The sequence below is a fragment of the Lepidochelys kempii genome, chromosome 2 (assembly GCF_965140285.1).
Source record: "Lepidochelys kempii isolate rLepKem1 chromosome 2, rLepKem1.hap1, whole genome shotgun sequence".
Taxonomy (NCBI): domain Eukaryota; kingdom Metazoa; phylum Chordata; order Testudines; family Cheloniidae; genus Lepidochelys; species Lepidochelys kempii.
Genome location: NC_136381.1, coordinates 119,608,963 through 119,624,208, shown reverse-complemented (window position 1 = coordinate 119,624,208; position 15,246 = coordinate 119,608,963). Strand labels below are relative to the sequence as shown.

Here is a 15,246-nt window from a genome sequence, read left to right as displayed (position 1 = left end):
TTTCCATACTGTATTTGTTTCCTTTGATGAATTTCCTGTGAATGTTAGTGAGTGTTGGAAACTCAGAGCATTGCTTGGAGCCGATTAGGATTGGCCATCAGAGTACAAGCTTCTCCACATAATTTACCCAGTGGCACTCACACCTGACCTGCATCATCCCTGCTATTGCAATTCTGGATCTCATCTGAGCAGAAACTGAGATTTCTGCCAAACTGTGTGGTGGTTCTACATGTTGTGGACAAATAACCACTAAGCTCATATTACTTGGAGGTTCAGTCACATTTGAATTCAGGCCTCCAGAGCTGAAAGCAGGACCTCTCATTAGGAGTGCTTCTCCTAACTGACCACGTACGATAAAGCTGGTGTTAGTTTCTGAAATACCTCACTTCCAGGCGTTGGTGGTGGTGCTCTGTCATCATCCTGAAATCCAAACAGACTGATTTCAAGTTTGGGAACCATTTCAATTTTAAACCCCTGTTGTTTTCCATTGTACTTAGGCCTTGCTAGATTAGTAAAACTCTAGACTCTGAATGAATGCCCTGGTTGGGGATGTTTACTAGTAAAATGACTGGTTTCTGTTCGATCCCCATGTATCATAGATGCTACTAAATTTGTTAATTATTAATTCTTGTGCTATATAACTCCCTTCCCCATTCCACACCCAGTAACACCACCTTTGTTTTTCTCTCTCTCCTCCGCTTCTCCATACTTCTGTTTTACCAATCACATTTCACCTGGGGGATTATAACCTTCTCTTGCCATACTACACTTCACTTGACTATGCTAAACTACACTCTGCATTAACTGCCTATTACAAACCTGTTTGTGCTGAAACCTATACCAGATACTAAAATACTAAATACTGGCTGGGCCAGATTTTCAAAAGGCAGACAAGTTTTACCTGCAGCATTTGCACTTAGACCTGGTCTGCACTTACAAGCTAGGTCAACAGAGCTACTTCAGTCAGGGGTGTGAAAACTCTATGCCCCTCCCTGACGTAGTTATGCCAACCTAACCCCGGGTGTAGACACAGCTATGTCGAGGTAAGAATTCTTCCACTGATGTAGATTGTTGTTCAGGGAGTTGGTGTTCCTACAGCGACAGAGAAAACTTCTGTCAAGGTAGGCTGCACCTACACTATAGGGTTATGTCTGCATAGTTGCAGCAACATAGTTATGCCAGTATAGTCTCTGAAATGTAGACATAGTCAGAGTGTTATGTGCACTAAGCTTGCGTTTGCTCACTGGTTACTTCTTAGTTATGCTAAGTTCTGCCACTCTGGGCCTGAAAGGAACCAGAGAAACCCCCAGGAGAATCCTTCCAGTGCAGTGGGCCTCCTTTGCTGGTGGAGAGCTGGCTTAAGGGATACGTGTCAGACTTGCTCCCAGCCCCTGGCACAGAAGGGCCATGGGAAGCAGAGCAGAAGTTGGAGCAGGCTAAGGGCTGCTCTCACTTATATTGGTTGCCAACTAGGCCCCTGAACAGCCCTGGAATACAGGAACAGTAAGATGGCTTAAAGCTGCCTTTGGGGCCACATCCCTGTTTTTACTCCAAGCACTAGAACAAAGCAACTGAGAATCAGGCCCTAGGGGGTTCACTTCCATAACCCTAACTCCTATTGAGTAGGAGTTACTCATGCAAGTAACTGAACTCACAGTAAGTACTACTCATCACGAGTGAGGGTTTCAGAGTCAGATCCATAGAGTAAGCATTTTCATGTGCCAGCAGATTTGTGGTTCTAAATGAGGCACTTTCTTTGCTGTTTCTAGAAGATGACCTTTCATGGTAGCAAAACCCTGTGATTAGGAGTCTGATCTGAGATTTTGTTTTTCAGATGCTATAAATGAAACACACATTTGCTTTGGCATCATGAAAGGGGACAGGCCAAATACAGAAGATATTAAAGACAGTTGTCCAAAGGAAATTATCGATCTAATGAAGCACTGTTGGCAACAAAAGCCAGAGAATCGTCCAACCTTTTCAGGTAAAATACGGCTTCAGGATTATTTTTGTTTGGACATATCCAATGTTTTACAAAATATGGCAAAATGAGCTTAATCCTTCCTTTCAGAAAGTCATGACTTTTGTTTGTCACAGGTTTGTGTGTCTTAGGTTTCTTTTCAAAATAAAAATTAATCTCCTCACACACACAAGTCAAGTCCGTGATCTGAATTCTGAATAAACTCTGGACCACATATTCTGTAGATATACATTGGTATAGTTTCATTGACTTCAGTGGAGCTTTGCCAGCTTAAAAGTTCACCACACAAACATGCACCCCCTGCATTTTTTAAGCTCTTCAGTATCATGTTAGGGGCCTAATTGCTATCCCATTCTCAAACCTGCATATTCTGCTGCTAGTACATCAGATCTATAGAAGTACTGTGCCTCAGTTTCTCCTCATCAGGAAACTGGAGACAATGATAATAAAATACTTCTCAGAGAAGGTAAGTAGTATTATAAAGCTGTTAATAGCAGACCCAGTCAATGGGACCACTCATGGAGGAAGGCACTCCATTTGGGATATAGTTTGTATATGAGGTGCTTTACAGATTTTGACTCCCCATGGCACAGGTGAGATGAGGGGGATGGATGAGGTAGAAGGCTTATCGCTCTTTTTGCATGCCCAGCAAAAGGGCCAGTCCCAAATTGCAGTCCTTGTGCTCAGGGGAGCACAGAAACCTGCTCCCTCCATGCACCCTAGCGGGGGTCTCTCAAAGAATAGGGTTCCTTTACGCAGCTGATAACATGGAAAGGGCATATGCTGTGGGTGACACCTGTTATCCAGAGCTCCCTGGCTCAGGCCAGTGATTATATAGCAGAGTTTGACCCTAAAGCTGGATAGAAGTGTTCCTTTGTCTTGCTAAGACACTACAGGAGCTTAGAACATAGGAAGCCAAGCCTAATGCTGTTGGAAGACCCTGGCTGTCCCTCACTATCTTTGTAGTCACGTGTCTTAAAGTCACAGCCTGTGCGGGCTTTGCAGTTGGGTAGGGAGGTGTTTATTAAATAGCCCAATGCAACTGAGTGTATGTAATACTTAAAAGTGAACAAGAATTCAGTTCTTATTACATTCTTTTTTAAGACTAAATCAGCCCTGCTAACATTGCTTACATTTTTATGAGCCCACTCCTGTTTATAAACTTATGTAACTAACTGGTTAATGTTTTGGTGGAAGTGAGCTAAGCAGCACAGTCATTTATATTTGCTGTTTAAAACTACTTTCCTCAAATCTTCCTTTCCTGCAGAAATTAGTCAGAAATACAAGCCATTTTACTGTGAGCAACTAGAAAAAGATGTTGAAGATGACTTGAGAAAGATAAAGGTAAGTAGCATCCCAGATGCTTCCGAGCGTAACTTGTAAGTAAAAAAACCACACACATACATACAGGGCCAAATTCTAACACCCTTACTCACACTAAGTAATACTATATTCAGTAAGCACTCCCACTTATTCCAATAGGTCTGCTTGTGGAGTAAAGGGCTACTTAGTGTGAGTATGGATGGCAGAATCCAGCCCCTGCTAAATGTAAAAAAAGCCCTGTTAGCTAGATTCTGATCGCCAGTGAGTAGAACTTTCCTCCATTAGAAATCCTGCTGAAATCACATTTACATTAGTTTTATACTGGTGTTACTGCATTGACGTTAATGGAAATTAAAAGAGACGATTTGTTGAGCAAGCTACTATTCAACATGAGTTAAGGTGACAATCTGGTTCATAGCTTATGAAGTGTTATTGCTGAGTTTTCTGAATACATACAATTTACTATATGTTTATATAGTACCTAGCACAGAGAGGCCTGAACCTGGTTAACCTGGTTGACTGGGAGTGACTAAGTCCTTATGCAAGGTAACTATTTCCCCTTGTTTTTTCCTTCCCCCCTTCCCCCCCCCCCCGACATTCTTGTTAAACCCTGGATCTGTGCTGGAGATGGCCCACCTTGATTATCATACACATTGTAAGGAGAGTGATCACTTTAGATAAGCTATTACCAGCAGGAGAGTGGGGTGGAGGGAGAGAGAACCTTTTGTAGTGGTAAACACCCATTTTTTTCATGGTTTGTGTGTATAAAAAGATCTTCTGTACTTTCCACAGTATGCATGCGATGAAGTGAGCTGTAGCTCACGAAAGCTTATGATCAAATAAATTGGTTAGTCTCCAAGGTGCCACAAGTACTCCTTTTCTTTTTGCGAATACAGACTAACACGGCTGTTACTCTGAAACCTGAACCTGGTTGAGACCTCTAAGCATTACTGTAATCTAAACAAGAAAAAAGTCAGGAAATTCAAAGTTTTGAGTCCTCTCTCAGCTGTAACTTGGTTCCCTGTTCCTCCCATTGGATGTAGCTTGCAAACTGTTGTGCAGAAGGACACTTTCCTGATCTGAAATAATAATGAAAGGCAAGTTACTTCCTGGCAAATGCTTTGGGCCAGATTGTGGAGCCCTTAGTCACACTAGAAAACATTTACTTATTGGAGTAGTCCTACTGACATTAAGGGCCTGATGCTGTGGCTGAACCCTGAAATGAAAGTACCATTTATATGCAGGTGACAAGGATTGCATCCCCAATATTTTAAACTAATAAGTGGAAGTGTCCCCATGGTGCCGCCGTTCTGCTACACAGCCATATTTTGTCAGGTGCTTTCCTTCTCCCTGAAATTGCGGGATGGGGAATTAAAACATTTCTGATTTGGGAAATCCATGTGGTGACTTTGAAGACGTGTCCAGTATTCTTTGGCAAGATAGCAAAGCTTTGCAAAATAAAGTTGACAAAACAGACAAATATTCTACTGGAACTGATTCTACCACCCATACTAATTCTGAGTAGTAAATATTTTATATTATGGGGCTTTTGGGTGCTACCAATCAGGATTGTGCTGGGTTCTGCAGAAGCACAAAAGAAATAATCGCTGCCCTCAATGGCTGAGAGTCTGAAGGCAGAAACAGACAAGGGGTAGGAGATAAGGATACAACATACAAGCAAATGAATATGGTCAAGTAACAAAGCTGTACCAATATGTTTTGAAGCTTTTTACTGTTTGATTTTTGAGTAGCACTTTTCTCTGAAAATAATCCCTTTTAAAAAAGACAAGGGTGGAGTATGCTGCACTCTTTACCAATGGGACTTTTCCTGGAGCAGGGTAATACACAGTTACATAAGCAGGGTGTCAGAATCAGGCCCTAACAGAAGGCCAAAATGAAGTTTTTAACTTTGAACACCTGGGATCAAGATATGTTTACAGGAAGAAATTCTTGTTGGTTTTTAATTTGTGAAAAGACTTCCTGGTAAGACAGTGACTAATGACTTTCTGAGAAGTGCAAGTAAGAACAAAAGTCCTTAATCTGGTAAAACTGCACTTGACATCAAGTTTTACTTGAGTAAGGACATCAAAAAGGCATGAATGGCTGGAACATCAAAATGCCAGGGTAAAGATGATTATTTCTTCGGCCTTGAGAAATAAAGACAAGGATTTGCAAAGGTGAAAGTGCAGTGAAACACTATGAAACATTCCTTCCAAGGATCTTCACCAAGCTCACTGTCCCCATATCCCACATATAAACAGTTGTCAAAACAAGGCCATAGCCGTGGATTTTTTTTTTTTCCAGTTAAGCTCTACATGTAAATACATAAAATAGGGCATGATTCTGCTACCCTTTAAGCAGCATCTTACTCTGCAAGCAATCCTATAGATTGCATTGTGATAAGTCTATGACTTGTAGGTACAGCCCTGAGGTGGAAGCAGTGCAGAGAGTCACTGTCTAGTCCAATGGGATTAGCTCATGGACTAAGACAGTAGTCAGTGTGAGTAAGGGCACAGCTTGGCCAGATCAGAGAATCATGCCCTATATTTACATAGTAATCATTCCTGCCTTCCTTGAAAGCAGACACTGCTTGTCTGTAAACTTAACCTCACTAGTAAGCAAGCCCCACAAAGCAAGGATCATGGTCCACCAGCATTCCACCAAAGAACGTGAGATCTATGCAAGCTGTTCACTTGGGCCACTCGCTGAGGAGATGCATTTGGTTTTTACAGTAAAGATACTTCCTTTGCTTAAACTTTCACCTGCTTCATGATATTTTTTTCCTGTGTACAGAAAGTGTACCCTGGGCCAACTGAACTTGTGAAGAGGATGCAGTCCCTTCAGATAGACGCTGTCGCAGAATCTCCAAGTAACGGACATGCACAAACAGGTGATTACTACATCACTTCATAATACTTTTTCATATTGCCTGCTTAGGGCAAAATTGGGGACAAATAAAATTGATTCCATTATTATTAAAAGCTGTAACGAACAGACCCAGTTGTTCAGAACTCGGGAGAGAATCTGGAGTACTGAATAAAAAGATCAGATTTATCTGCTGTTCTAAAATGCAAGTCACAGAAACACTCTCTCTTGATCACTATTTCCAGGCGCTACAGTTTGAAAAACCAGATTATTTTTAAACTCTTGTGCTTTTGTCTTTCCATGCAGAAAGTATTTTCTCTTTCCATCTGTACTTCATTTGTTCAATACTTGTTTTGTCCATTACATTATATGTTCACTTTGATAACATCCTTAACCTTCCCTCTGTTGATTCACACCAACAAACTTTTGCTTGGTCTTTAGGCTTCAGTACCATGCTATATCAATTTTTGGAATCATCTCCCCTTTCCAGTCCAACCTTATCAGTGTCCTGAGAACAACTAGAGTGAAAAAAACTAGAATGTATCACTTGTTTTAAGATCTTGCTCCTTATTGATTCTGCCTTAGACACCATGGGACTGGTCGTGGGTTACTCCATTCATCTGTTCCCTCCTTTGTCACATATCAGCTCAAATCCTGGTTTGTTTCACAGCTTTGAGGAAGTATATAGTTGTAGATAATTATATGTGGCCATACCACTAGGTCTGTAGTGGAAGGTGTGTCTCTGTACTTCTTTCACCCAAGTGCCCTGTTAGCAGGGGTTCAAATCTGTAGCACTGTGTAACAGGTCCACCATCCTAGAGTGCCCCTATGGCCTTTCAGATGGTCTCTTGTGTTGGGACCTTGCCAGGTTCCCCTAGTGTCACCCTCCTTCCATGGTCACCACTGTCCTTAAAATCCCAAATAATCAACTCAAATGTCTTCTGTTCCTCCTCGGGTCTTTCTACAGTCCTTGTCTCTCTGCTAAGCAGTGACAAACAAAGAATACCATTAAACCACTCCCAGCAGTTTAGGGCATGTGATTATAGGCTCTCTGTCTAGTTCTCAGACTCCTTCATCCTGTTCTCAGGATACTGACTAGCAGAGCTAATCCTCCCTCTGCACTTTCCTGGTTTACCTCTCTTACTAGCGCTTGCCAGCCCTCTCCCACTCAGAGAGCACATTAGATGCCCTCTCTCCTGGGCCTCCTCCCAACTGCCCTGACCTCCTTCCTTCAAGGCCTCCTTGAGCTTGACTCACCCTTTCCAGGTGTACCCAGACAGTACTAATAGAGCTTTCGGGCTCCAGTTAATTCCTTTTCAGCTGTGGCAGTGTGACAGGGTGCTCTACTCACCGCAGGTCTGGCGCTGCCTCCTGGCTGTTCTGGGGAACAGTACACCGGGTCAACACCTTTCCCCAAGGCTGCAAACCATCCCTCCACCTGTGTGCAGCTGCTCTTTCGCTCTAGGAGTTGCTGTGGCCTCATTGTGACTCACCCCTCCAGCTAGGTCACTATTGTGGTTTCCCCTTCTGAGGGGGGAGGGAAGAGGTCTCTTCTGCCAAACAGACTCAGGCAGTCTTCCTATGCACTTCCCTAGTGGCTGGTTGGGAAACCTGGGCCCATTCTGTACTCCATGTTCTGGCTCAGGTACCCTCTAATCAGCAGTCAAGTCTGTTCCATCCCATACCTTACTGCATTTCCCTGAGTTGTCCTAACCTTTGGCTCTCCCTTCCTTCTCTGGGTCTGCCAGCTTCACCACTCTCTTCTCCCAGTGAGCAACTACAGGCTACCCATCTCTGCTACCTCCAAACACTCCTCCCTCTTCCCAGTCGGTGACTGTAGATTTTCCCAAGACCCCCCCTGTTTCCTGTATTTTATATACCCCTGCCCCCATTCCTGCACAAGTGAGCCACTCTCCAATTATCTGCCTCCAGCCCAAAAGCTCCAGTTTGCAGCCTAATTAACAGATTGGGCTTACCTGGCCTAATTCAGCTCCTGCAGGGCCAGTGCGCGGTGCACACCCCATCACAGGCAGGTTTACACATTCCATCACACACACACACACACACACACACACACATAAGCGATGTTAGAAAATCCAGTAAAAACCTCCTGCAAAGTTTTCTTTTGCTCAGACCATTTTGAAGATAATCTAGTTCAGATAATACTATGTGATCAGTCTTGTCATCTGCCTGACAAACCTCACCCCCCAGACAGGTTAGCAGCAACTCACACCGTTCTTCAGCAGAGGTAATGAATTTTAATCGGGCAGCAGCAGGACTACATGTTTAATGTGTAAGTTATGTTTTCTTAGGAAAAATATTAAAACGTAGCAGCACCATGTTACAAACTCTCTCATCCTTTTAAAAAAAAACCTTTGGTGTGAATGTGGCGTTTGTGAAAGGTGATCCACTGACAACCTTGTAGAGGACAATCAAAGTCCTCTCTTTATCCAGCAGATAGACACAGTGCAGCCCGTGGTAGTGTAAGGGCACGTATATGCTTGTGTTTTTAAAACCCAGGTTCTGAGACTCCCTGCTACGGGTGTACAGACCCGGGTTCATGCTAGATCATTAAGAACAGCGTAGACATTGCAGCCTCCCTAGGCTTCAGAGGCCAGGGTCCAGCCTGAGCCTCAGATGCGTTGCCCTGGGTTTTAAAACTCAGTGTAGACATTCTTGGAGGCTACGTCTACACTAGAGATCTGACAGGGGCACAACTGTACTGATGCAGCTGTGCCACTGTCAGATCTCTCATGTAGCTGCATTATGCCATTAGGAGAGAGCTCTCCTATCAACATAATTAAACCACCCCCAATGAGTGGCAGTCGCTTTGCACACTACCGCTTATGCTGGCATAATTTGTGTCACTCAGAGGTGTGTTTTTTCACATCCCTGAGTGACGTAAGTGGTATTGTAGACATGGCCTAAGAGTCCTCAAGCCTGCCCTGGAGGATCATTTGTAGAGACGGTCACAGTCCTTGACATTCAATCTAGCACCTGTCGAGTGCTGACAGTTGCCAACTATGGTGGGGTTGTTTTTTTCCTGTTGCAGTGGTGATATTTATCCACTTGACACCAGAGTAAGTCAACCAAGTCACATTTACCATGGAGCAGCCATCAGAGAGTAACGGTTTTCATTCACCACCAACCTGGATTGGATTCAAACGTGTATTCTAGAGATAGGAAGGTCAACATTCCATACATCATTACCAATCCCCTGACTATCCAGTCCCATATAAGCTTTGTTCCAGTCCCATATAAGCTTTGTTCTAATGCTACAATGGCCTTTTTGAGCCCCATTATTTTCAGTGATGCCCAGCATCTACAAGACCATTTCAAAGCTCCATGTTGATGCTGTAATCCTTTTAAATCTCAATAGGAGATCCTCTTCAGCCCCATACTACAAAAAAAGCAGGTTTTGAACTATTTGTTCAGTCTTGCGATGCTATAGAATGATTAGAATTCAAACAATCCAGTTCAGACCACAAGCAAACCTTTCATTGTCTCTAAGGGAAGCTATGTGTGCGCAACCATCCAAGGACAGAATTTATCTGTAAGGTTTAGGTGAAAATCATGAGTTACTTCCCTCTTCGCCCATAGACATTAAATGGATCTTTATTAAAATATATTCTCTGAACTCTAGAAGAACAAGCTAGACAGAGATTGAAAATCAAAGTTCATTAAAAATACAGAATGATGCATTCATGAAGGCTAATTTGAGATTTGCTGTGATAGGATCATTGAAAGAAACATGACTTTTACTGCTGTTTAAAGTAGCACCTACAGTGAAATTCTGAGAGTCTCATTCTCCACTATCTCTCTCCAATTTTGTGCAATATAACTCCATTGGAGGTAAATTAGTGAACCAGGACCTCTAAAGTCCAAGACCTTTCATTCTTCCCTTCTTGGCCTGATGTGTTGTGTTGTATTTCTGTGCCATGTTCCGCTTAGAGGTGGCTGCATTTCAGTGGTGCTTGAAACGTTTACTATCCCTATAGATACTGTCTATAGCAAAAAGAAAAGGAGTACTTGTGGCACCTTAGAGACTAACCAATTTATTTGAGCATAAGCTTTCGTGAGCTACAGCTCACTTCATTGGATAAATTGGTTAGTCTCTAAGGTGCCACAAGTACTCTTTTTCTTTTTGTGAATACAGACTAACACGGCTGCTACTCTGAAACCTGTCTATAGCAGTAGTTCTCAAAGCCGGTCCACTGCTTGTTCGGTCCGGCCCGCCAAGGGCCTTCCCTGGTTTGTTTACCTGCCGCATCCGCAGGTTCGGACCTGGCCAATGGGGGCTGCGGGAAGCGGTGCGGGCCAAGGTACGTGCTGGCCGCACTTCCCGCAGCCCCAATTGGCCTGGAGCGGCAAACCATGGTCAGTGGGAGCTGCGATAGGCCAAACCTGCGGACGCAGCAGGTAAACAAACCTGTCTGGCCCACCAGGGGCTTTCCCTGAACAAGCGGCAGACCGGCTTTGAGAACCACTGGTCTATAGGATCTGGTCTTGTAGCATTGAAGTCACTGAGCTTTTGCCATTGATTTCAGTATGGTCAGACCCACAGTTTATAAAGATCATTTCTGATGAAAATGTCTTAAGTAAAATGTAAAATATATTATCTTTTCTGGAAGAGATTACCTTTAGTTATGAATTATTTAGCTGTTTAATATAAAAATGCTAGACTCTACCATAGTATTGTTGAGATGTAATTGAAAATGACAGGTATATCTTTGCATTATAGGCTAATTCAAGTATTAAATTTCCCTTCCCTGCTGCAGATCAGCCCAATTCCCTACATAGCTCTCAGGGTCTCATGACTGGCAATGTGGATGAAGCCATGTTTGCTCCCTTTCCGGTGAACCAGCCTGTCGAGAGCTGTGAGACCTCCTTTGAGGCCTCTGTGGGCCTAGAAAGAAAATTGCAGGATGAATTAAATTATCATAAGTATGGCAGCCGGATGGATAATTTTGAAAGCCAACCTCTGGTATACAGTGCTGAAAAGAGAGAGGAGGAAAGACGACGAAGGGTGTCCTTTGATCCATTTACAACTCCACCTGCTGCTCCACAGATGAATGAATCATATCTGAAAGCTGAAAGCACAGGATCAAAAGCCAGTTGCTATAGTAACGTGACCAGTTACAGTCATTTAAAACAACCACCACCACCAGCTGCAACAACTCCAATATGGGAAAATTTACCATACAATCCAAATATTATGTATGGGACAAGGCCTGTAGATCCAATAGCAGGATGTACAGAGGATCTCTATGGATCAAATTCAGCCAATACATTTAGTCTGAATAAACCTCCTGTGCCTGAATCTGGCCTAGACCAGCAGCCACAAGCATCCACACCTTGGATTCCAAAGAGTTTGAATACAGAGACAGGTAGGTGAGATATTGGTCTTACTACTTTTTTTTGTCTAAAACACAAACAGTACTCCTTTTGTCGTCTTCCAGAAGTAAAATGGCCACTGATCAATTTGTAGCTCACATACCAACAAGCAGCTGATTTCATACTCTTCAAGCTATGGTAGCAAAGGATTTCCTTTAGACATATTATGGTCCACTGCTCTTCATTTTCCTGATAATTTTATATCACTTCCGTTCATTAAAATGCTGTGGGCTTGATTCTCCTCACGTGCTTGTTTTCATTGGTGTAACTCCATTGATGTCAATGTTACTCCTGATTTACATCAGTGTAAGAGAGAAGAATCAAGCCACTGACTGCATGCTATTATCCAGTTGGTACTCCTGGGGGAGTTCTGTGCCACTGCACAATGCAGAATTTTGCAGAAATTAATGTTGTGCCTGCAGAATTTCCTTTCCCCCACAGAAATGGGCTGCAGTGCTGCTAGCCACCACTAGGGGCCACTGGACTCAGCAGAACCCAGCTTGCACATAGAAGACACTGCTAGGGGGAGGAGGAGGGAGCTAAAGGGTTCCTGGCAGCTGCAGTTCCCAGCATGCCCTGAGGGAAGGATAGGGTGGTATGCAGGAAACTCCATGAAAGTTTGGGACCAAGCATCAGGCTGTTTCTCCTTCTGGATCCCTGGGCTCTGGGGGAGGAGGGGAACAGGTGCCTGGGCAAGGGGGGGCCCCCACGGTAGAGCTCTGGGGAGGAGGGGTTGAGGCATATTAGCAGAAGGGCACCACAGCTGGGCTCTGCAGTGGGGGCGGGAGGGGGTGTGAGTGTCTGGACCCCCGGCTGGGCTCTGGGGTGGGCAGAGAAACAGGAACTGGGTTGTCATAGGAGTTTCTTTAACTCTCTACTCCTGGGGGAATTTTTGTGTGTGTCTGTATTGTTACAGACATACTTGCTGACGGGTATTTTGAAATAAATTACCAAAATAATTGAAACTGGCATGATTATGTAGTGTTATTTTAACAAATAAAATTTGAAGAATTTTAAAATATTGTGCCAAAAAATAAAAAATTCTGCGCACAAAATTCCCCAGAGAGTAAGTTGGGCAGCTAAATAACTAATGACCTCTCCCAGCCCATCTAGGGTGAAAGAACCATAAACAAGAACAATCACCAGATTGTGCTAGAAGCAAATGGTAGTTGATTTTAGACTCACAAAGGTGTGTAAAAGGAGTCAGAATCTTACTGCAGGTCAGTTGCAGCACAGAAACAGTGTTAGAGTGAGGATATTTCGTACCTTTCAGAAAATGAATCTTTGCCAGCTCTGGTGGCTTGATTGGGTAAATGCTCTACCAGATGGAAGATCCATGTTCATAAGTGTCCCTAAATTCAAGCCAACAGGAAGCTGATACTCTTAGCTGCACAGAGAGCAGGTTATATCTAATGCTGCTATGGCAATGCCTCTCAGCAATTGCAGGTGAGGTATGTATCCTTAGGAACAGAAGGCTATAGAGCTCAAGAAGGGAGAGAATATTGAGAGTTTAGCAAAAAACAAACATAAACAAACAGGTCAATAACCGTGTGTTCAGTGGAGGTTGTCCCATACCATTTAGGAAAAGGACAAGGTATTATACAGATTAATCATCTTACCCTAGAATGCTGGATTTTCCTGGTATGACTTTCCTTTTCAGCACTTTACACTAAGGGTATGTCTACACTACCCACCGGATAGTGATCGATCCAGCGGGGGATCGATTTATCATGTCTAGTCTAGACGCGATAAATCGCCCCCGAGCACTCTCCCGTCGACTCCTGTACTTCACTGCCGCGAGAGGCGCAGGTGGAGTCGACTGGGGAGCGGCCGCAGTCGGTGAAGACACCACAGTAAGTCGATCTAAGTACATTGACTTCAGCTACGTTAGTCACGTGGGCTAACCGCAGGTGCTACAGAGTTGACAGAATGCAAGATTTCATTGTCCAAAAAAAAAACACCAAAAAACCGCTGTATGGAGTCTGCGATTGCTGTCTACATCAATATATTGATTGCGAGGAGTTCGTGAGAGCTGTGACTGTCACATCTGCAGGTGGAAACTAACTCTCAAAATCACTAATGTTCAAATATTTGGATAGAAAGAAAAAAGAAATGCAGAAGAGATTACTGAGAAGCAGCATGATATAGTGGAGAAATACCAGACTACTAGCATGGCCACCCAGAGATTTGGTGCATGGTAAGCCAGGATGTGAATGTACAGCACACTAGCCTGCTGTGCCCTAAGTTGCCCTATGGACGCTGCTGCCACGTGCTAAAAATTCCATACTTAGTGTTTCAAACAGCAGTAAGTCAAAGTGCACTATAGAAGTTAGTGCATGGCAGCAGGGTCCACAGGGTGACTTAGGGCATGGCATGCTAGTGTGCTGTATATTTATACCCTGGCTTGCTGCGCACTAAGGCTCCATATAGGCAAGCCCTGAGAATCGGATGACCTGCCAGCTCTTCTGTTAACTTGTTGTGTTACCTTAGACTGGAATTTTCAAATTTGTGTACCTAAAATTAGGTACCTAAATCCATATCTAGACTATAATCCTGCACTGGAATCTGCTTGCAAAGGAACTCTTACATCTGTGTGGAATCCCGCTGGTCACACTGGCACTTCGCAGACTCTGTATGGATGCAGGGTCTACGCTAGAGGATCTTGACACGGAGTAAGGTTGTTAGGCACTTCACTAAACTATGATTTGTTTAATTAAATATACTTTTATTGGATTTGTTATAAAGCTTCTTAGCTTTTGGGGTAACAGCACCTTTCCCCCCCTCTGTATTAGGAGCATTAACTGTGTTCTTATACTATTATAAATATAACAGTTTTGAAGTACTTGTGCCTTTAGGTTTTTGATGACCAAATACTTTTGCATTTGTGTGTTTTGTAATTATTCAGGCAAAACGGAATCCAATCCTTTTAAGAAGGGGAATTTTGCATATACTCCTACTACACCTGTACAACACAAAATCACAGGTAAATGCTGTAGCATTGATATTTCCTAACGACTAACACTAAATGCATGCTAACCTTATTTCAAAAATTTTGGACCAGCTTTACTAAAAAGTGAAACTGAAATCTCTACCTCTAAAAACCGTTAATGAAATACCTCTCTTTGTTTTACAGGGTATCATTAAGCACCATGTAGATGTGTTATAAAGCACAGAGATATGAAGTATCATGGCTCTGAGAGACAAACTGCATGATTTTCCAGGGCCTTACAGAACTGTGAAATCATGACTTCATACCTGGATTCACTTCTTTGAGAAGTGAAACTATAAGCCAAATCTGAGTCTTCAAAAGCTTCATTTTTCACTTGTATTTAGGCTTTGTTCAAAAAAGCATTTTTGACTAAAAATGAAGCTGTTGAAGTAGTTAGCGATAAACACATCTGTGGTCGGTTAATAGGGATGTAAAAGGTGAGAATTAGTCTTACCAGTTAACCCGCCTTAACCATTAACCCCTGGCCAGCTGGCCGATCCCAGCAGCCCTAGCTGCGTTGGCCGGAGCAGGCCCAGCCATTTAATCGGTTAACCATTTAAATGACATATTTTTAATCATTTAAATGGTTAACTTTTTTTAAACAGTATTTATATCCCTAATTGCTACATATTCACCAATGGCAGGGACGTTACTCTTTAATTTTATATTTATCATGGTTAGTTGTTACTGATAC

General features: G+C 43.0%; 1 protein-coding gene across 3 annotated transcripts in view; it reads left to right on the top strand.

Moving 5' to 3' along the window:
• The window catches only part of RIPK1 (receptor interacting serine/threonine kinase 1), a 37,182-nt gene that overhangs the window by 17,028 nt on the left and 4,908 nt on the right, over nucleotides 1-15,246 (top strand). For all 3 annotated transcript variants that reach the window (XM_073332173.2, XM_073332174.2, XM_073332175.2), the window contains exons 6-10: nucleotides 1,835-1,984; nucleotides 3,249-3,325; nucleotides 6,098-6,194; nucleotides 10,948-11,556; nucleotides 14,469-14,546. In XM_073332173.2, the coding sequence (XP_073188274.1) occupies nucleotides 1,835-1,984; nucleotides 3,249-3,325; nucleotides 6,098-6,194; nucleotides 10,948-11,556; nucleotides 14,469-14,546 (1,011 nt within the window). The remainder of the gene's footprint in view (nucleotides 1-1,834; nucleotides 1,985-3,248; nucleotides 3,326-6,097; nucleotides 6,195-10,947; nucleotides 11,557-14,468; nucleotides 14,547-15,246) is intronic.